The sequence below is a fragment of the Centruroides vittatus genome, unplaced genomic scaffold, assembly GCF_030686945.1.
Source record: "Centruroides vittatus isolate TY-2023 unplaced genomic scaffold, ASM3068694v2 contig_120, whole genome shotgun sequence".
NCBI classification, from domain to species: domain Eukaryota; kingdom Metazoa; phylum Arthropoda; class Arachnida; order Scorpiones; family Buthidae; genus Centruroides; species Centruroides vittatus.
The window spans coordinates 1,347,291-1,370,168 of NW_027120768.1; the positions used below are offsets into that span (position 1 = coordinate 1,347,291).

At 25.8% G+C, this 22,878-nt stretch overlaps 1 protein-coding gene across 2 annotated transcripts in view; it reads left to right on the plus strand.

Moving 5' to 3' along the window:
• LOC136984630 (lachesin-like) overlaps window positions 1-21,946 on the plus strand; it is a 234,894-nt gene extending 212,948 nt beyond the window's left edge. Inside the window, exons 6-10 of one of the 2 annotated variants that reach the window (XM_067281702.1) lie at window positions 11,444-11,731; window positions 12,834-12,896; window positions 13,026-13,100; window positions 13,634-13,726; window positions 20,862-21,946. In XM_067281702.1, coding sequence (XP_067137803.1) covers window positions 11,444-11,731; window positions 12,834-12,896; window positions 13,026-13,100; window positions 13,634-13,726; window positions 20,862-20,986 — 644 coding nt within the window. In that variant the 3' untranslated portion in view covers window positions 20,987-21,946. The remainder of the gene's footprint in view (window positions 1-11,443; window positions 11,732-12,833; window positions 12,897-13,025; window positions 13,101-13,633; window positions 13,727-20,861) is intronic. The other variant, XM_067281707.1, reaches the window with a different exon arrangement.
• Window positions 21,947-22,878: the final 932 nt, after the last annotated feature.

Genomic DNA, 22,878 nt, shown 5'->3' on the forward strand with positions numbered 1-22,878 from the left:
CCCTACACTCTTATGCACATTTCTTACTATTCATTCATCTTTACTCACACTACTATTCATACCTATACCCAAATATTCTTTAATAGCCCATTTCTCTATTATTTCCCACTTTTTCTAATAAAAAAAAACGTCATTTAGAAATAATTACGTCCATTTTGGGTTTGAAATTTTTAAATTCTCGTCTGTCTGTCTGTCCTTTGTTAATTTCAAAAATGAAGTTATATATATGAAATTCGAGACCAGATATAGAAACTGGGAGGTTCTGATTAACGTGAACTTTCTATCTGGACTATGTAATTTCAATTCGATGACTGGCAATACTCGATTATTATGACGTACAGGGAATAACACCACTAAATTCCAGACCAGATAGGGAAAGTATATGGGCCAGAGACCCTAATTAACTACATGTATAACTTTTTTAAATTTAAATTAAAAGATTATTAAAAATTGCAACTGTGCAATATGACAATGTAACAATAAATAATTGCTAGTTCCTAAATGAATTTCCATTTTAATTGATTTAATTTCTTCAGAAACGTTTAATAATTATCTAATTTTTTACATTTCAACGTTTCTAGATTGTCTCTTTATTTGATCAGGGATATTTTTTTTTTAAAAAATTAAAGTTTTCACTAATTTTTCTTTATATTTCCATACTTTAATATATTGGCAATTTAGTAAATCCTTATAGCAATAAACTCACCAAAATGACTGAATATAATAAAGGAAAAACAAAGAAAACATTGCAAAGAATCAATGGTTATATGATTTCAGTTTGAATTCTTTACCAAATTTAAAAATTTTTTTTCTATTGATTCTTTGTCTAATTTAATTCTTTCTCACTTTTGTCAATCTTAATTTGTTCTTTTCTAACTTCGCTTTCAATTCTTTTCTTTTGTTTTATCTTCTTTAACAGCTTGTGTTCATTTCAGTTGAACAGAAGCAACTATTAATAAAGTTGTAGTAAAGAAAAATATCAAATAAAAGTAAGGAAAAAAATTAAGATTGACAAAATTAGTATCAAATTAAACAATTATAACAGGGATGTAACACTGAAAAATTTCGTGACTATTATCAATTTTATACATTTAATTTACTATGGCATGTAGTAATTTTAACGTATTTGATTTTTGTCACTCACTAATCCTTATGTATTTTATTTTAGTCATTTCATTTATTTATTTTGTATATTTGATTTAGTTTGTCACACATTTACATCCATTTTCTGCCGGGATGCCGCTGTACACTGGGGTACCACAACAACACTCTAGGGGTGCCACGAAGTACTGAGCTTTACCATAACTCTTACTTATATTACTAAAAATACGACAATAGCTTAACTGTACATTGTTAAAGTAGGGGTGCAGCATGAAAAAATATCCATACTGGGTTGCCATTATTAGGAATTAGGTAACGCAACACATGGGCTATCTGCCATCAGGGAAACGCTTTCCGGGTGGAATTTCTATTGTAATCTAGCCCCTATTTAGGTGTAAGACACGTGAAGAAAATCAGGAAAACTCTACGTGGCTAGCACATTAGTCAGATGAAAATCCACGACCAGTGTTTAGTGGTTTTATCTATTCGGCAACTGGTGGGCAACAGATGTGAATGACCTTTGCTTTTGTAAGTCACAGTGTTTTCATACTCGCTGCTATTAAGCATTTTGTTAACGCTCCAAAACACATTTCTGGAACGTTAACAACTCTCCACTCAATTCTGTGCACTGAGTTGGTCGAGATTGAGCTTATTCATAAAAACACGTGTTTTATGCAAGGTCGAATTTTTACGTAATCTGAACAAGCTATAACTTAGGGCCTCGCTTTATCCTCAACAGGAAACAGTTATGAAAGAGGAAGGGTCTCTTGTTTGTTGTACCTTACAGCTACAATATAGCCTGTGTAAATCTGACTCTGGTCCTATATGTTATATAGTAATGTATAAGCTTTACATCTTTTCAGACTGTATTCGAAACATTCCTATTTATTTCCTAGTAAATAAGAGAAAAATAATTAAACGGTTATGTAAAATTCTAAAAAGAACTCTGTCTAATAGAGAGAAAAGGTTAGTTTATTTCTGCTTTTAGAACTGTCCACATTTTCCCATTTCTCTTAGTTAGGATAATGTTGGAAAAGTGAAATTTAAGAAGGAATAATCCTAAAAATATCCAGAAAAGGGAGTTAAATTTAAGTTTCCTGGATGGTTTCACATTCAAAATAAGTTAAAAAATTGGAATCGCTACATCTAAGTTTCTGTAACTCTTGTGCATCTTACATTAGTCACACAATAAATTCACAAGTAATTATGACCTCTTCATACTGCCTGACCTCCTCTCATAATAAAATGTCTCATTCTGTTAGTTTTTTCCCATAATTAACACTTAAACAAAACTCGCATGAAAGGAGCAATTATTATTCAGTCCCAATTATCTCAACTCTCTACAATAAAATTTTTATCTTTAGAAAATCTCGAGAATTTCTTAGACGAAATTGCTTATTTTCCTTCAATTTTCCTGAATAAATCACGAAGAATTTTCCTCTAAACAAACGTGAAGTTACATAGAAAAGCAAGGAAAAATGTATAAAATAGTGAAGAATCTTGCATACTTTCATCCTTTACAGGTAAAGGACATTCATAAAGGACACTTTTTTCTCTAAGTATTTATACATTAAACGATGTTCTGTACCCGTAAAAATCTATTTAAAAATTTTTTCCCATCCAAAAATTGCCGAGTTGTACAAGATGATTGACAAAGAATATTTTAAAATCTTCTTTTCATATCCTATATAATGTATTTATAAGAAAAGGTGAATTCGATTATACAAGATAATGAAGTTTTCTGAAAGTGACAGTTGGGCTAAAAACTTGCGTGATGAAAAGTGCTTCTTCAGAAAAGGGAGTGTTACGTGTCATTTCATCGCTTATATCTTTAAATATAGCTAAAGAACAAAAACTTATATTCCTTAATTATGCTTAAGTGAGGTTTCATTATAGTTTCCAAGCCATGTTGTTGCTTTCTATACAAGTTAATGCCTGCAGAAAGTGCATACATGTTGAATAACAGCTATAAATATATAATATAATGCTGTGAGTATGTTCTGTCACAACCTGTAATTAATTCGCTTCAATTTAAAACAGTAATTTTATTATTTTGGGGATGTGAAGATGTATAATATAATAAACTTTTTTAATCAGAAATTCTCTTGGCACTCTCGCCATTATAGGCTCTCAACATGTATTAGAGAGGCTTCATGAGATCATATATATGTCATAGGAAGATCATTAGAGATCTATCATAGGATATCATTAAAGATGCCTCTGAAATCATTAGAGATGAGTTCATATACATATGAGACAGAGAGGACACGTATCAGATGTCCTGGAGCCTCTTGACACGTGTCCTCTTTGTCCTCCTATAATGTATATTATAATTTAACTTATTTATTCATAAGATATTTTTTAATCTATAAATAAATAAATTGCATGCTAAAAGCTTTATCGAATTCTGTTACTCTATCGTCTATATTTACGAACTGTACGGGTTTTTTATTTAAAAAAATCAAAGAAAATAAATAAAAAAATATATAGAAGTATATTAACTCAGTTCTTTATCGATATCGAATTAGTGGTTGAATATTATTCTTGTTGTTACTAAAAAAAAGTAAGACCATCTGCCTCCTTCTCTTCTTATTCTATTCACGATATTTTCAGCTTACTTTACCAATGATATTTACATATTGGCGAATTTTACTTACTACTCTGTTCGATAATGCATCAGTATCATTGGAAAAAAGAAAAAAAAATTCATATTTTTGCATAAATAAAATTGTATGACATTATATTTTTTTATTTGTTTATGTTCTACTTTTTAGAATTATTCCACTATAATACAGAGAGAATCTTGTGAGGAGGAATCAGAAAGAACCCGTAGAGAAGATGGAGATGAATTATCTTAATTATGATTATTCTGTAAAAATTGCACATTTTAGGAAGTAAAAACTGATAACTTATATTATTTTAAAGGTATTTTTGTATCACACATATCATAGAACACTGTATAGTGCAATATAGAATTTAGATTTTCTCATATATTATGAGTACTTTTACTAATTATTTGAAAAAAACTTTGATTATAATTATTTTAATGGCATAAAATTCGAATTATTATTATTATTATTTAATGTTACAAAGTATAGAATTTTTTTCCTATGTTTAAAAAGGATAAGTAAAAGGAAACGTGAGAATTATACTGAAAATTATCATCGATGTGGGTATCAAATCCTTAAAAGTTTTTAAAATTCTGGACATATTTGTTTTTTATTTTTATAATTTTCATTCTAAAACATAATTTTATTTACAAAACAATTCCATTTTAAAAGTCCTTCACAAATTAATTAAATTTTTTTTTTCTTTTTCTAACTATAAACTTTTTTAAACAAGTTACTAGGCCTTTTCCTTTAATTATATAATTTCTGATTAAAATTTTCAATTAATATATGTTAATTACATCTTACAAACGTGTGATTTACAAAAAATAATAAAAAAATTTCGAAATTTTAAAATGATATAAGCACAAACGTATGCAAATCTTTATGTAACGATTTGCAAATGTTATACCTTTCTAAAGCTAGAAAGTCGATATGATGACGAATTTTACAACATCTAGTACATAGAAGACACCGTGGAAATGTATGCAACTGGTACACGTTATTGTTAAAGTGGTAAACTGGTTGATACTGGTAAACTGTAGACGGGTATAGAACTGATACACGGTACCATTTAACTGGTAGAAGAGTAAAGAACTTGTACACGATACCAGTAAACTGGTAAAAAGGTATAGAACTGGTACATGGTACCGATAAATTGGTAAAAGGGTAGAGAAAGCGTTACATTGAAAATAAACTTCTCGCTTCAACACAAATCTTCATTTCCAGCAAATCTTTTCCCTCCTCCAAAAGGAAGTTTGGACGAAGGAATCCGGAAATTGCTCATTGTACAGAACAAAGCCGACCTTCACTTGTATAATAACTTTCTAGGCGGTTCTCTTTCATCATGTAATTAAATAAAGTAGGTTGATTGATGTTTTCGGTCCAATTTAATCTTCTCTACACTTTTACAAATCTAATAAATCATATAAAGTACTTAAACTAGGTTAATTTTAAATGAAAATCTACAAAAATATTAATAATTTCTTCACACATCAATAAAAATATTCTGTTTTTAATGCTAAATCTTATTATTTTATTGTAGTTTATAGTTTGGTAATATGATTATTTAAAATCCTCAAATTTTTTATAATAAATTAAATTAAAAAACGGCTTTATTGTAATTTCTAAACGAAAATATGATCGTATTTCGATGTAAAAGTATTAAAAAGTTATAAATTCTTTACGTTCATTACAGTGAAATGTCATGTTCTGTAGAAATATAAAAATTTGTAATTTATCTGTATTTTTACAGTAAAATTTCAATGCTTTTGTAACTGTTTACACAGTAATTTTTGCCATTCCTGTGTATAATGCATAGTACTCAGACTACGTAACGACACCTTATACGCTTGTAAGGTATATTTTATGTACACATAACTCGCATAAATATTTACATAATATATATAAACGCATAATTTATAAATTATAACAAATGTATTTTTTCTGATACATGTTATAACACACCTTCGTTTCATACAGTTGCAACAAATTAAGTGCATTTTAATTTATATATTTACACATCTACACTATTTTTAACTTAAAAAAAAAAAAACTATGAAATAACTTCAACTTTACATATTTTTACATAATTAAACACTAAAAACTTAATTTATGTTCTACAAAAACTGCATAAATTTGTTTTGTTATGTGCATAAAATAATTTAGATATAATAACTTGACACTTTATACGTCACAGGAAGCTTAACAAAGCGTTAAAATATTATTTGATTTATTTGAAAACTGTCTAATTTACTAAAAAAATCTGTAGTATGAATATATATGTATATATATATATACACACACATTTTTATTTTATTTATTTATTTTTTTTGCCAATTACTATTTCACTTACTGAAACTTTTCACCATCATTGCTTCTGTTAGACCACTAATATGATGAAACGGTCCAAGAAGCAATTGGTGCATGAAATTCACAATGATAACTGAGCATCATCAATCTTCTTGAAGCGATCATCTGTTCGAAATTTATCCTAAAAGTTCTCTCTTTCTCTCAATTTTCTCTCCTCTAAAATATCTCAAATTACTTTTAAAATGAAAGGTAAATAAATATAAACATCGTAAATTTTAATAAATTTAATTCTATAAAATTTTAAATAAATTAAATACTTTAATTTCAAGATTAAAGAGAACAAAACGTGTGCATACACTTATCTTCTACTCTGACTTTCCAGTTTCTTCTCTTAATATATATATATATAAAACTTTAAAATATATTTTTTAATACTAAAAGCTTTAAAAATATCTCTAACATTAATTTTAGTTTAACATAAGTTTAGTTTTACCAGAATTAATTTTAAAATTTGATTATATTTAAAAAGCAATGTAAACTTTCCTCTTTCCACTCCAAAAAATAAATAAATAAATAAAATAAAATAAAATAATAATAAAATTTGAATGTATATTATTGTCACATTGTTATAATCCAAACTGCAAGTTTTAAACTAAACAAGGGGCTTTCAGTCTACCTCTAAATATTTAGGGCTTAGGGCATCTAAGCTTTCCATATCTGGTCTCGATTTTCATCTATCTAACTCAGTTTTCGGGATTAGCAAAGGACAGACAGACGGACGACAATGGAAATGTATAAGTCTTTAATTTGAAAATCTCAGCCCAATAAATCTAAATTTATATAATGTTTTTAATATTAAAGCCTTAAATAATGATTATTTTAAATAATTTTTTAAACTTTTATAATATATTTTTAACGTTAAAAAGCTTAAAAGTTGTTACTTTAATTTATATTTTACACTTTATTTTAATTTCAGCAGAATCATTTTAAAATTTCAGTCCAAGAGCTCCTTTCTAAACTTTCCTCCCTTTCTACAAATTTAATTTTATGTAAATTATTTTTAATTTTTAAATGTATTTTAAACATTAAAATCTAGAAATTATTACTTTTTATTTATTGTATTTTTATATACCATTTAATTTAATTAGAATTAATTCTGTGGCTGCATTTCAGTAGAATTAAGAAAAGGAGTTATAAACTTTCCTCTTTCCTATTTAAAAAAAATTATACTAATTTTATATAATTTTTAAAAGTATACTTTTAACATTAAAAACTTTTAAACATTTGTTATTTAACTTTATTTTATATTTATATAAATTAAATTTTAGTGGAATCAATAATACTTCGTAGTGTTTTAGTGGAATTAAAAAAATATATATATTTTTATGATTTTCGGGTTGGAGTTTTCAAACTGCAGACCTATACATTCAGTGTTGTCCTCCGTCTCTTTGTCTGTCCTCTCTTAATTTCGACAACTGAGATAGATACATGAAAATCTAGAACATATGTAGAAATCTAATATGAGGAGGCTCCGATTAAGTATACATGAAATTCCTGTCTTGACCAGAAGTCATGTGATTTCAATTCAAAATTTTTTCTCCAGAACAGAGTAAGTTAGTTGACAGGCATTACTCGATTGTTATCAGGAGGAGTATGATTTACAGGAGAAAGACACTAATAAAATCCAGACCAGATATGTGAATCTTGGGGTTACATTCCCTAAGATTTACATATCTGGTCTGGATTTTACTAGTGCTATATTTAAATATTGCAGCCCGGTATTGCAACGTTGTCACAATAATTTTTTTCGAATATTTTTTCTTTAAAAATATATTTTAAATTCTTAATTTATTTTTAGAATTTTAAGAAAAATTTTTGCTTAACCACTTACTATTTTTATCACTATATTAGCATAATTAAAAAAGATACATTCATTACTAGATTGATATGAAAATGTTGTTTCTTAAGACACACGTCTCTTCTTCTTTGGTATGTTTTCTTTGCTTTTCTTTTTTAAAATAATTACTTAAAAAAACCTTTTACTCTTTAAAAATTTAATTAAAAACTTCGATTGAAAAAATCTTTTATCGATTTATCCAATAAAAAAATATATATAATATTAAAGAAATTTAAGGTAATTATCGACGATGTAAAATACCAACAAAGAAGAATAGAGTCAGCTCTTGTGATATTTTTTACTTTAATTAATGGCTCGTGTATAACATAATTTGCTACTTTAGTAACAATAGTTTATAATTATAAGCCCTTATATATATATATATATATATATAAATTATTTTATACAAAACATTATACCATATTTTATCTTAGTTAGTGAACTACTACAGCAACAAATTTCGATAACAGTAAAGGAATCTGTTTTGTTTTTATCTTCTCATACTGTAGCAGTAATGGTCTAGAAATAATGTAGTACAGTAATAATACAACATAAAAAAAATAAATTTGTTTTGTCGAAAAAAATGATTGCTTCTTCTTCTTCTACTTCTACTTCTACTGCTGCATCTTCTACTTCTTTCACGGAACTTCTATAGTAACAATAGAACAGAAAGGTGATTTTTTTTGATGTTTTATAGTAAAAATGGTTGATTTTTTATGCTCTACTACATAAAAATGCACGAGTTTAATCGCTGCATCAATGCTGTTGTATTAATCTACCAATATTGCTATATTATTGACTACTGTTTATCTATAAATATATATAATTTACTATTGCATAAGTATATATACAATATATACACTTCTATATTCAGTACTACTTATTATTACTTATTACTTCGATTACGCTGTTTCCTATGTGCTCAATAAGCACGAAACTGCATAATTAACGTAAATATCGAATGTGCATAAGTGAATAAACAGCGTATCAGCTTATACGCTGTTGCTGTTATGAAACAATAATTGTTGCATAAATGTAAATATTGATTATGATATTTCAGAAATATGTGTATTGAATATACTATTGCATAAATATAAACACTAATTACAATAGCTGATAACTGTTTCTATGGTATAATATCAGTATACTCTCTATATTAATATAAATATGCAACAAATGTTGTCCAAAAATAATATATTTAGTTAAATAACAAATATGCAACATAAAAATATGTTATTTATAACTTCAAACATAAAAAAAATATATATATATATATGTATATATATCTTGACTCTATGCAAGTTTGAACACTCATAAAACCAAGTTATCCTTATTATAAGATTATATAATAAATGTATATCATAAACGGTATACATTTAATGCACGTAACTTTATATAATAGTTTATAAATTTATTATTATCATATATATGTCATAATATATTAATATATTGAATTAATGCAGATAAACTTTACTAATTACATATATACAACTGATGTAAAGCTTTTACTTTAATGAATTATTATAGATCTATGTATATGTGTTTACTATTAAATATATTTATTTATATAATATTATATAAGGCTCGTTTAAGGTTGAAAATAACAGTAATGTATCATCTAAGGTTAAGTTATCAACAAGTAGTTCGCGACAGACGAAGAGATAAAGAAATTTCAATTTTACAGATGTAGAAAATAAATATTTTTATTATATCAATTTTTATAATTACATTGAATAAAATTATATATTTTTATGTATAAATAATTTTATTCTAGATTTATTTTGAAAAATATTATATATAAATCCTTTCATTATCATACGCGATGAACCATTTAATCAAATGCAACACACAACAAACTTGGCATTATTTTTTGCTTTAGTTTCGTTTTAAAATCTTAAAATTCTTATTTTTTAGAATATTAAATTTAACATTACAAAAGTTAAGATTATAATTTACATACTTACCATTTACTTCCCTATTTTTTTTTTTCCTTTACTTTCTTCTCTGATGATTCTTGATGATGTTAATGGTATGACGATTAATGTAGTAGCTACCTTCAGAATTTTTCTCTTTATTTTAGCAAAGGATATATATATTATTATTAAAAGATTAAAATATTTAATAGAAGAGTAAAAAACACAAAAAATTTTCCATTAACGTTTTAAAAAAATTAATTTAATGAAGCTTTAGTTTCTGGAACATCGTATATCTTTCCTGAATGATAATCTTCTTGCATGTACTAGTATATTAATATATACATACATTTCGTGAAGCACGTAGCAAAACGTAGATGTTTTTTTTGTATTTTTACTTAATTTATTTTTATATTTTTGCGATAGTAAAAAGTGCAGTTTGCAATATTTACTACAACCTATTGCATGTTACGTTGATTATGGACTATTACAGGTAGCAAAATACAGAGTATGAGGAAGAAAAATAAAAATAAAATAAAGAAAATGGCATGAAATAGAAAGAAAAAGGAATAAAGTTAATAAAAATAATGAAGTTTTTTTTTTCAATTTATGCATACATCTCCGTAAAGCGCATATCAAAGAAGAATTCTGTTGCATTTTTACGATTTTTTTCATGTTTACAATATAAAAAAGTACAATTTTGCATTTTTAATACCAGAATCTGTTGCATGAATCATATTACAATAGTTCGAATGGGTGGAGAAACAGGATAAGAGAAAGACAAAGAAAATAGTAGAATTAGAGAAAAAATTAAATTAAATTAATAAAGTTTGATTTTCTAGAAGTATCGTATATTTTTCTAGAATAATTGTCTTATATATATTTTTTAACTTTATATTTTATATATTATATATAATATAAAATAAATAAAAAAATCACAATTTGTTTCACTAGAATCTGTTGCACATCATGTTGCTTAGATACTATAATGGTTCGATTACCTGGATAGCAAAACACAGGGTAAGAAAAAAGGGAAAAAATAAAGAAAATAGCAGGAAGTAACAAGAAAAAAAGAACGGGCTATTTCCGTCATGATATAGCGACTACATGCAGAGAACAAATTACTTTCTCATAAAACATCTATATAAGAAGAGCGCTCATACAATCAACAAATCATGGCTACCCAAGCCCGTATTACATGTTAGGAAGTAATATACATGCACTAGGAGGCATAATTATGCAAATTTTATGTTAATATATCAAATACGGATGAGATAATTAACATAATTTATTATTGTTTACATTAATTCAGGTATAATACATCTCAACTGATTTCTTTATAAGTTTGTCGAGTATAATGATAAATTATACATTTTTATATAAATATATCCTAATTATAATTTTATAATATAGGAATACACGTATAGTTTCTCAATATTTTAATATAAATTCGGGTATAAAGTGTCAAAATTCAATTTCGCATAGCTAAAAGACGTAAAAAAATTGATGCAATGTACCACCCGAACGTATAAATGTACACATAATTTACAAAAGTACTTATTAATTAATGTAATAATTAACAGTATTTTTAAAAAATTAATTTTTATCCACAGTTGCTCCTATGATATGGATTCCTAATCAACTAATAGGTGCGCCTTTAGGCACTGAAGTCACCCTTGATTGTAATTTGGAGTCGTTTCCAAGATCGATAACCTTCTGGACACGTGGAGGAACCATGATATTATCAAACAATAAGTACGATTCTATGATAATTGACACGGGTATATATAAAGTTCAAATGAAACTTCGTATACGGAATCTCCGTCCTGATGACTTTGGATCCTATTTGTGTGTGGCAAAAAATTCCCTTGGGGAAACTGAAGGCACGATCAGATTATACGGTACGTTTACTTTAATAAAAATGTTATAACTTAATTATAATGTAGATTAGTTAAATTTTTATGATACCTAATGATAAAAAATTAAAGTATGAAACTAAAGAATATTTTTCATTAATTATGAATGGATTCTTCGACTATATTCGCTCATAAAGTATTTATGAGCATATATTTATTTTCCCCTTGTATGAACGTGTAAATTTTTAATTCTTAAGCTAATTTAATCATATTGTAATGATTTAAGTGATCAAAATGATGTTAATTAATTAGTATTAATCACGTTTATTAAAATGAGCTCATTAGGTAATGATAATTGGTGCTGTTGTTTGAATTAATTGATATAAAAATGCTAATTGAAATTAAGATTATTGAGTTAAATTTTCTTCAAATTTTAATTATTACATGCCAGAAAAGTTGGCTAATTATTAGAATTTTATTAATATAATATCGTAATTAGTAAAATATTATGCATAAAATCTATATATGTAAGATTATATCGTTTAGATCCCAATGGATCTAAATGAATCCACGTGGAATTAATGATTAACTGAATTCCATTACTACTTAATCATTAGGATATAAATACGATATTACATACAAATATTAGCATTAAATTTTCCTCATTAACATAACTTTAATTGCAATCCTTGATTATAATTGAGTAATCCGTGATTTCACTTGATAAATAGTCAAAAAATACTTATTAAACTTAAATTTGTACCACAAACTATTTAAAGTTTATTGTAGCATTCATTCTGATAGCGTAACATATCGATATGATGAATGTTATCAGGTGCATTTATGTGGATCTCTCTGGTGACTTCACCATAAACGGGTCGAACGTTGTCTTTCAAGTGGTCAACGTTGCAGAGAGTGAGTTGTAAAAGGTTGGCTTCACGTGACAGTACAAGCATAGTCTATCCCTTAGTGGATTTGTTGTACTGTATATCAAACATTTTGAAAAATGGCTTACAATATAAAAATGTAACTAGGGGAGGGTGTCGTAACGCGCTTTGTGCAAGTTAGATATAAGCAGAATGATGATAGATTAAATGTCGTGTGGGTTGTTACATACATTTATTGATTATTCCACGTTCTCATTTAGAAATTCCTCGACCCATGTCCTCAACAACACCAAGGATAACGTATGCTGGAAGCAAGACTGAAGGTAAATTCATTTTTCTTTTATAAAATATATAACTCTTTATTTAATTAACTTAATGGATAAATAAATATTCAAATAAGAGAAATTCGAGAATAAAATATGTTAATTAGAATTACTACTTGTTTTTATTAGGTACACAACAGACAAGCAGTGAAAAAATAGTCATTGGCACATGGCAGACTTCCCAAACGAGAGATGGAAATGATGGTATGCTTTAGTTTACTCTTTCCTGCTTAATTTCATGTTCAATTTAGCTTGCAAATGGCTTCTTAAACAAATGTTTTATAAATATAAATTATTTTGGACATGTTTCTAAGGAAAATAAGTAGAAAAAATTCGCTTGTTTTTTAAACAAGGGGAAAAATAAGAAAAAATTATATTCTTTATAATGAGCCAGTCAGTGGGGGGAGGTAAGTCGATCATGCATAATTCTCGAAAACATTAGATCTGTGCAGATTTTAAATTGGATAGTTATTTAATATTGGCCACTGCTGCTTGTAATGTTTTATTATCTCAAAAAATCCCCGATATGTCAACAAGATATTTAGCCATTCTGGAAACATTACTAGAATTAGAATGATAATGTTTCAATGAGTGTAGTGCAACTGTGATCAATGATGCAATAAATTAGTTTGGATTTTCAAAGAACTATCAAATATTTCTGTAACTAGGCTACTGTATATCGATTTTTCTTTCATTTCTATTTTTTTTTTAATATAGAAAACTAAATTCTTTTCTAGTGAAAAAGTCCGAAATATCAGGAGAAGTTTTTGGAGTAGAAACCAGTGTAGGATTCGTGCCGTCCGCTGCAGGACATGATCTAGCAGCACAAGGTAGTAAATATTTTATTACAGTTAAAATGTCCATTAAAAATTAAATTAGATGGTTTGGGTAGTTTTTGAAGATTAATTATCATTTCTAGAAATGAATATAGGTTTATTAATTAATTTGGATCAATATTTTACGAATATTAATAGTAATTTTTAAAATTCAATTTTAAAAAGTGCGAATAATAACGGTCATAAAGATTCGACCTTCATTTGACTTTCATTTGGCCTTGACGCGTCGCGTCGCTTAGCTCGACGCTACCTAATTGGTTTTTCATTTAGATTAATGATAGTTAACGAAATAATTATCATATAAATAATAAAGTAAGCATTGCACGTTTATGACATTCAGTCATCTGGCATGAAGAAACCATAAAATTTCCATTGTCATTGGAAAATGTTAGATGGCTTTTGAATTATCGTCTTTCGGTGTATACAGACAATAGTCTGGTGGGTTTATGATAGATATGCAAAATGTATGAGGGACAATAAACTTTCTAGAAATAGTATGAAACGAATCTAAATTTAAAAGATATAAACTGCTATACATTTGGCATCTAAGATGAAGGAAAGAAAGTATTTGGCTAGTTTCCAATCTTGGTAGTACTTTGGCAAAGTTGTTCAATTAGCTTAAACGTTTCATAAGGTCAATAGCCTCTGTGCATTTATTTGTCTTTTTTTCAATTTCTCAATTGTCTTTTTCTTTAGAAAATTTAAATTCCCTTCTTCTGTTGCTAAGAAAGAAATGACTGAGCGCTATCTTGTTGTATTAAATATTTAAAAGCTTTAAAAAAAATAAATTTTAATAATGAACCCCCAAAAAAATGTTTTCTTCCCTAATTTTTTATTAAAGAATTAAAAGATAAGAGCAGTTGCAAATTTAAAGAACAAATAAATTATTCATACTAATTTTATTTTTATAAAAGAAATTGTAAAGTTTATTTATTTATTTATTTATTTACTTTTTATCTATTAAGCTAAATATATGAATTTATAATTTTTTCTTTACTATTTTCCCCCCATTTTAAAATAATTTATAGATTTATTTCTCTGTATATTTTTCAGATTTTATTGTTGGAAAGTTCTTTCCTAGGAAGAATTAAGAGAATAAAAGTACATGCGGTTAATAGCAAAAAAAAAATAAATAAATAAACATGTTTTATAAATAAAATAATACATTTTTAATACGGTTTATTACGAATGTAAATTTAATTATTTTTTTTACTATAATTTTGAATAATTTGAACATTTAATATATGCTAAAACCAGAGAAATAAATTTTTATTTTAATAAATTATAAGTACAAAATATTAAAAATTTCATATATTTTTAATCTCTACGTGAAGATTTATCGTAAATTTTTGTAGTAAATTATACAATGAATATATTAAAGCATATAAAAAATTGTTAAATTTAATTATTTTAACTCCTTTTCTTGTTGACTAATTAATTTTAAATGCTTAAATATTAAAAAATATACATTAAATGTTGAGAAAAAATATTTTAATTATAAAATTACTGTAATTAATATGTAAAAAACAATTTAAACACTTGAAAGTTATTTAAATTATTAATTTTAATTACATTTTATGCTTTTTATAAATGAAATTTGATAGGTTAAAACATTGTAATTTATTATATAAAAATTATTTTTAATAATATTAAGCATGTGATAAAGCTTAATTTTAAATAAATATATTAAAATTAATTTGATTACTTTTAAAAATGACATTATTAATTTGTAATTTCAATACTTAAATTGATTCTCGATAAGTGTAAAAATCATTAAAAGTAATTAGAAATAATATATACGAGGTATAATTAGGATTTTGTTTACAAAAGCATTAAAATCAGGAAAATGTTCATTAATTCAATAGATTCGTGCGTAATATTGGTACCTTAAAACGTTTAAACCTTAAATAATGTTGTTGATCCCATTATTATAATTTAGATAAGATTAATATTTTATTATTAAAATTTTAATTTATTAAAATCACAAGAAAGAAAATTAAAACGAACAAGAAATTACATCATTAAGTTACATGTTAAGAGATATAATTAACGTGATCGTATATTAAAGAATAAAAAACAAAAGTTGTCTTCTTCATAAATCAAATTTTGGTTTTTTTTTCTTTTTTCTTATTAAATGATTTATTTTTCTACTTAGATTTATATAAAAACGAAAATTGTACGATTTCTTCCATTGTAAATGTACGGTCATTTATCTGAAGAAGAAAGAAGAATTTATATATATACTCATATATATATAATTTACTATTTTTCATCCTTACTTTATATATCTGAATAATTTTTAATAAACAAATTAACCAGTAAAAAAGTTCTCTTCATTATAAATAAATTTTAAAAAATTTAAAAATTATTCGAAATCGTGTGATCAATTTTATAAAACATGAATAATGCTCTTAATAAATATCTTTTTAAATTTTAAAATGAATTTATAAATTCAAATGTCGGGTATATCTTTATTATAATTTTAAACATTTAACATAAAACTTTTATTCGTTAGCTGAAGTTTTATTAATAGTTTTGGAGGATAAACCTTACTGAAGATTAAATACATCGAGATTAAAAAATCAATATATTTAGATAAATAACATAATATTTATTTTTATATATTTAAATTAATTTCTAAATTCAAAGTACATTTTATAATATAATATATAATATATGTATTCAGTTCAAAATCAGACTTTTAAGATAAATTATTAATTAATAAAAAATAAATTTGCAGCGTAATGTCAATAAATAAATAAAATAATATTAATTAAAACTGGCAGAAGGCTTAAAAAGTACAGAAGAAAAGAATTTAGACAGAAAAAAAAATTGGGGGGAAGTTATATGTCATGTTGGGAAGTTGGATGACATGCAAACATATAGATGGATTGCCCAAAGCGAGAAAGAGCACGCCAGTTGGACTTGTTGGCGTCAATTTTAATCCATCTTGAAATTCCCAGGTATTTATTTTGAGGATGACATTTATCCACTTAATGCCTGATATCATCATCTCTAGTGAAACAGCACCGAATGTTTATTTCTCACCATCTGTCGTAGAAGCTTAGAGTGAGAGATTGGTTGCACCTCTTGTGCCATGCGATTTTATTTCATTCTTTTTCCTTAATAATTTCACAAATAAATATCGATTTCTGTTTATTATATTTGTGATATTTCTTGCTGGATAATGCTTTCAATTTTTCAGTTTTCTTTAAATTATTCTCTACTAAGCTTAATAATGAAGTACAGTACATATTAAAAGTATTGATCTTAATGTTTATAAAGAGAATAATTTAAGGTTTCTTCAGACAAATGAAACTATAAGGATTTTCTAAAACTAAATAATATATATATATATATATATACATTATATTATGTAGTTTAGAAAATCCTGTATATATATACAGTATATATAGAGAGAAGTTTATGATCGATCTACGCACTTATAGAAGAGAGTTTTTTATGTATATAATTTTTTAAGGCGGTTAAACTATATTTTTGTAAATATATTTTATCACGCCATTTGGCATTTTGCAGAGTGCTCAATTTTATGGAGGAATCTTACAATTTTTCCCAATTTTTATCTAGATACGTTACTAGAAGGATCTAAAACTGTATTATTTCTCAACATATATATTTACTTTTTCCATTGTTTAGACTAGTTTTTGAAGCTACAAAAACAGAAAAGATCCTCCTAAAATTCTTGTATGTCTAATTAAATCTTACTTGAATCATTAATTTTATTTAATAGATTACTTAATTTGTTAGAAAGTAAAAACATTTCTTTATTGCGAGGATCAAAAATGTTAATAAAATATTCTAAGTATGCTAAGCTAGAAGTTTTTTCAATTCTTGTCAGTTCTTAAAGATTTTCCATCCATCGTTTAGCAGGAGCGATCGTTTATTTTAAGTTGCATCCCGTAGACACTCCTGAGAGATTAACCTTCAGAGAAGATACTAGAAATTCGACTGGGAAAAAGTAGCAACAACTGAAAACTTTAGTGTTGAAGAATATTCTTTGTTCAATATGACGAATGCAGTTTTCGATATCAGTTTACATACTTTCCATTTCAGTTTACATAGTTTGTATGACTTGTTCTTCATTTATACTGCTTCTGATTTCTCTACATCTTCCTAAGAGTCTTGCATGCTTTTACTTGTTGGTTTTCGAATGCGTTTTAAAAACAATTTTTCACTTTTAATAGTTAGAATAAAATTGATTTGAATACAAAATGATCATCTTCAATAAATGTTAAATAGCATTTCTGTAAATTTATCTCTTCTTCGTTATCATTAGCATATTAATGACGCTTTTTCATATGAAAATAATTATAAATATATTTATGAAAAAGTGATATATATATATATAATAAATAAGTCAGAACTGCGATATTAAAAGGTATCTCTGGAAAAAATTTAAAAACAGGTTGTGTTTTATTAAAAACACAGGAATATAGTTAATTAGTAAAGGAATAAATTTTTCGGAATATTTTGAAGGATTTTATCTTTACGAATTATATAAATTGAAACTTAAAATGAGGAGATAGATTACAAGTTAAAGTATAAAATCTTAAATATATAATGAAATATATATATTTTTTCATTATATCGAAATTTTAAAATCTGTAAAGTTTATTTTAGTGAAAACTTTTTAAAAATTATTTTTTTAAAATAAATTAAATACAACAAAACACATCCCTCTCACTCGCTGACTGACTCACACGATTTCTCCCCAAGAGGAAAAAAAGAAAGAAATTAAGAAAAAAATTTAACAACCACTACATCAATCATACTAAACTTTTACAATTTTTTTTCTTTTTTGAATAAGCGAAATGTAAAAAGATTATTTTCATAAGACGAAACAACAAAATCACAAACAAGGATATAGTTTTTAGTAGTTACAAATATGTTGTTATATGATTTCCACTACAGTCGTCTCGATTTTATCATCAAAGATATGGCATCAGTTTTTTTCCGCTTCCATACCCTTATTCAATTAATCCTGTGACTTCCGCTACCATTCACACCAAAATATCGTATTTCTGGTTAGCGACACATAATTATAAGGCCGGGTGCCGAAGGCAGCAAAGAAACAGAGAGATTTATCAAAAAAAAAAAAACAAGAAGAAAAAAGAACAGGAGGAGGAGGAAAAGGAGGAGAAGAGCGAGAGAAGATGAAGGTGTTACCTATAGCATCTTCTTAATTATCGAACTCGAACGACCAAATGACGAATATCTGATGCAGTTTATACGAAAGTAATTAGCTTAGGTAAAAGCTGGAATCTCTGAAGCGAAACTAATGGATTCTTTTTGTTAAACCAAGAAAGCCTTCGTCAATTTGTACTTCTAACAAATATTTTCTTATTTTCTGAATTTAATTTTTGTTGTTAGTTTACCTTTTATGAACTTATACCTGCTAAAAAACCCCTTCAATATTTTTTTATATTGTAAAAAAGTGAAATTTTAATTAGAATATATTCGCTGTGTAAAAATTTAAACGTAAATGAAAAAATGAAGTTTTAATAAATTAAATCTACCGCACTCAAAAATTATTAAGCCACACGTAAAAAGAACTGTTAAGGTTATTTTAATGAAGTTCGAAGTTTATATTTGGGAATAGATATACATTTAACTTACTTAGAATTATTAAGATATTTATATAAATTTGTGTTATTATCGATTATTTTATATACGTTTTGATATAACGTATATAAAAAGGAAAGTGTGCGCTTTCATTACTTATATCTGTTTTATTAATTAGAAAAAATGAGAAAAATTACTCTTATCAGTAAGAATTGTTAAAAAAAAGTAAAACTTTAATCATTTTTAGCAAGGGAAAAAATTATTAAAAGTAGTTAATTAAATTTACATTCTGTTATTCTTTAAAACTAATATATTATATTTGTACACACATATATATATATAAAGGCAAGAAAGAATTTTAATAGGATAGAATTGCTTTAAATTGGCATCAAATGAAGCAAATTAATGAGATTACTTTTGAGTTTTCTTTCACTTAATGGAGTTTACATTAGATACTTCTTCAGATATTTCTTTTTCTTTTAGAAAATCTATGATAAAAATGTATTAAATGTTTTTATATCGAGTAACTTTCAACAAATTTTGATAGATTTAGAATAAAATTAAGTTAATTAAAGACTATTTTGCTTATTAAATTTATGAATAATGCAATTTTTAGACAGTGAGTGAGTATAATTAGGAGACACGAATAATAATTTCTCTTGTTCTTTAAAGGGCATAATTGTTTAACGTTCTGATAATTAGTTTAAACAATTTTATATACTTTTATCTTTATCTGTCGGAAATTCGATCAGCCCTTAGGGTATGATAATTTACCTATTACTTGTTTAAAGTAATTATCGATTTTGTTTAGTGAAGATCAAAGTAGTTTCTGGCTGTTTCCTTTGTCAATTTATAAAATATTTTAAGTTATGTCATTTCATTTCTAAGTATTAGCGTGCCAAAGGTTTATTAAGTTAGATCTGTGATGTAGGTATTATTATGACACATTGATGAAGTCCAACTATGACTATTGATGAAATATTTAAAATCAGTAAAGTTCCAAATTTAGATCTAATGAGTTTACAACTATTTGGTATTGGACCTTCACCTTGGACCTGAAATTCACCTTGGATTTAGCTGATCTTGAAACCATGCTGCTGACATGACGACTCATCACGTTGAATTCAAGCTGAAGACATCATCAGAATTTGAATGATTGCATCATATAATTTCCAATGTTAATTAAATTTAAAAGAAGTTTGTATCCATGAACCCATGTTAACATTTATAATGAATGATCTTAAGAAGACTTTGCATGGTACAAATTTTGGATTATAATTAACTATCGCTTGCAATATGCAGGTACTGTACATCGTGTACTGTACATTAAGAATATTAATTATGGTTTTATATATTAAATAATAGTCAAAGTCATGCAAGTCATTGCTTACGAAGAATTATAAATTATATTTTGAGACGAAAATAACATTATGATGCCTATTTAAAAACACGTCTCTTTGTTACCAATGATTTTTGACGTAGTTTATAAGCATTTAAATTTCTTATAAATCTAAACATAATTAATTAATTATTCTTTATTTTTCAGATACGGGAAGGACTGAAACACGAGATTCTCCCAATAAGAGTCCCAATATTTCATCTTCAGAAAATCAAGTGATTTCTTGCATTTTTCTTCTGCTAATAAAAATGTTCTACTCGTGTCAACTTTGAAGCGCCTGAACATAATTACAAACCATAAAAAATTAATAAAATTTAAAAAAAAATAAGTAAGAGAAATAGAGAGAGAGAGCAAGAGAAACGAATGAGTTATGTGTTTGTAATTTTTACACAAAAGATTATGAAGAAGAGACATTCAACATTTGTGAATGTGCATAAAATAAAACATTTAATTAAAAAATAACCAAGAGAAAATTTACGAGTACAACCGAAAGAAAAAAAATATAAAGGGCAGTTTATATTTAATAAAGTGATTTTTTTTCAATTTGGTTTAATCATAATTAAGAATTTAATAAATAAAAAAAATCAAGTGATACAGATCTATTGCTAATAGCCCAAGATAGTCCTTAATTATGGTGCCAATGCTATAGTACGGATCATCTTTCATCTGTTGGACATGAGAAGATATTAGGCATGATTGTCTGTTTTGTGCCAGTTATGTCCTAAAACTATATATATTATATATTTAGCCAAAAAAAAATCACACTCTGCCCAATTTAAAGTGAATTAAAATAAAAGAAGAATATAATATATGGTATGATTATTGTACAGCTTAAACTTCTTTGATTGTGTCAATGTTCATTTTGTGACATTTATGGCTCTGCCAACGATATTGAACTTGTGTTGAAGAATATTAAGATTGACGAAACCTCATTGTTAATATAATAGCACCGAGAGTACGCTATTTGATTCAGCTTTTATGAGTGCCAATCATTAAAAATAAAGACTTTTTGGAGGGACTGAAACCAAAAAAACAAAAAAAAAATTGTGACTATGTGCTCCTGTTTCTTAATATATCAAGTACAACGTTAGTTGTTTAAGTTTTTCAATCAGTAGAAATGTTTATTGCCTTTACAGAGTGAGCAGTATTCATCAGAGGAAAGTTTCAATAAGCTTTCTTCTTTCTTGATATTCTGAATGTACACAAAATAAAGGAGAATTCATTTAAATATATCTTTGTACTATTTTTTTATTACTATTCGTAGAAATTTATAGTTAGAAAATTGTTTAATTATGATAAATGGTTAATTTTTCATCCCGTTGTCAATAAACTTATTATTCAACAAGAGAAATTAATGCTTTTCTATGTGACAAATCTGTAAACTGACAGTATAATTAATATCATGGATGGCAAACTTCAAAAATTGATTCTTACAACAAATTTTACATCATTACTCTCGTAAATGATAATAAAATGTAATAGTTAGACATTTTGTCAGATAATTACTACTAAATTATTATCTTAAAGAGAAGTTTGGGGACTAGTAATCAAATTTTGTTGAAATTTTGGCCAGTTCTTTAATTTTGCAATTACATGGTATCTTCAGGATGGCCTATTATCTCTCATTAATTTAAAAAAAGTATTTATTCATTTATTTATAATTTTTAAATTATTAACCTTAAATTTATCATCAAATAGAAGTTTTTATTGCCAAATTAATTTTATTTAATTGGGAATTTAAAACTTGGCGACTGTACTAATCCCTTCCATTTGTAATTCAGCAACATCAAGCTTCTAGATTAATTAATTATCTTACTTTTTATGCAAGATAGGCAAATATTATTGCTTATTTTAAACTAAATTCTTGTATCTACAAGCCACGAAATTACTGTAGCAACATTTGATCCAAAATTAAGTTTTGCAAAGTGAACTTCTTTGGGCTATCGCATGTACGGTACTTGTATCAAGTTTAAGCTAATTAACAAAAATATATCTGAGGACTATAAATTTTAATTATTAATAAAAATTTATTATAATATATTCTTGCTTATTTAAAGATATTTAAATTAAAATATTAGTATATATATTATAAAAAAATGAAAATTTATTATGTTCAGAACTTTAAATCTCGTGTGTAAACATCAGTAAAGTTTAGTAAATAAAT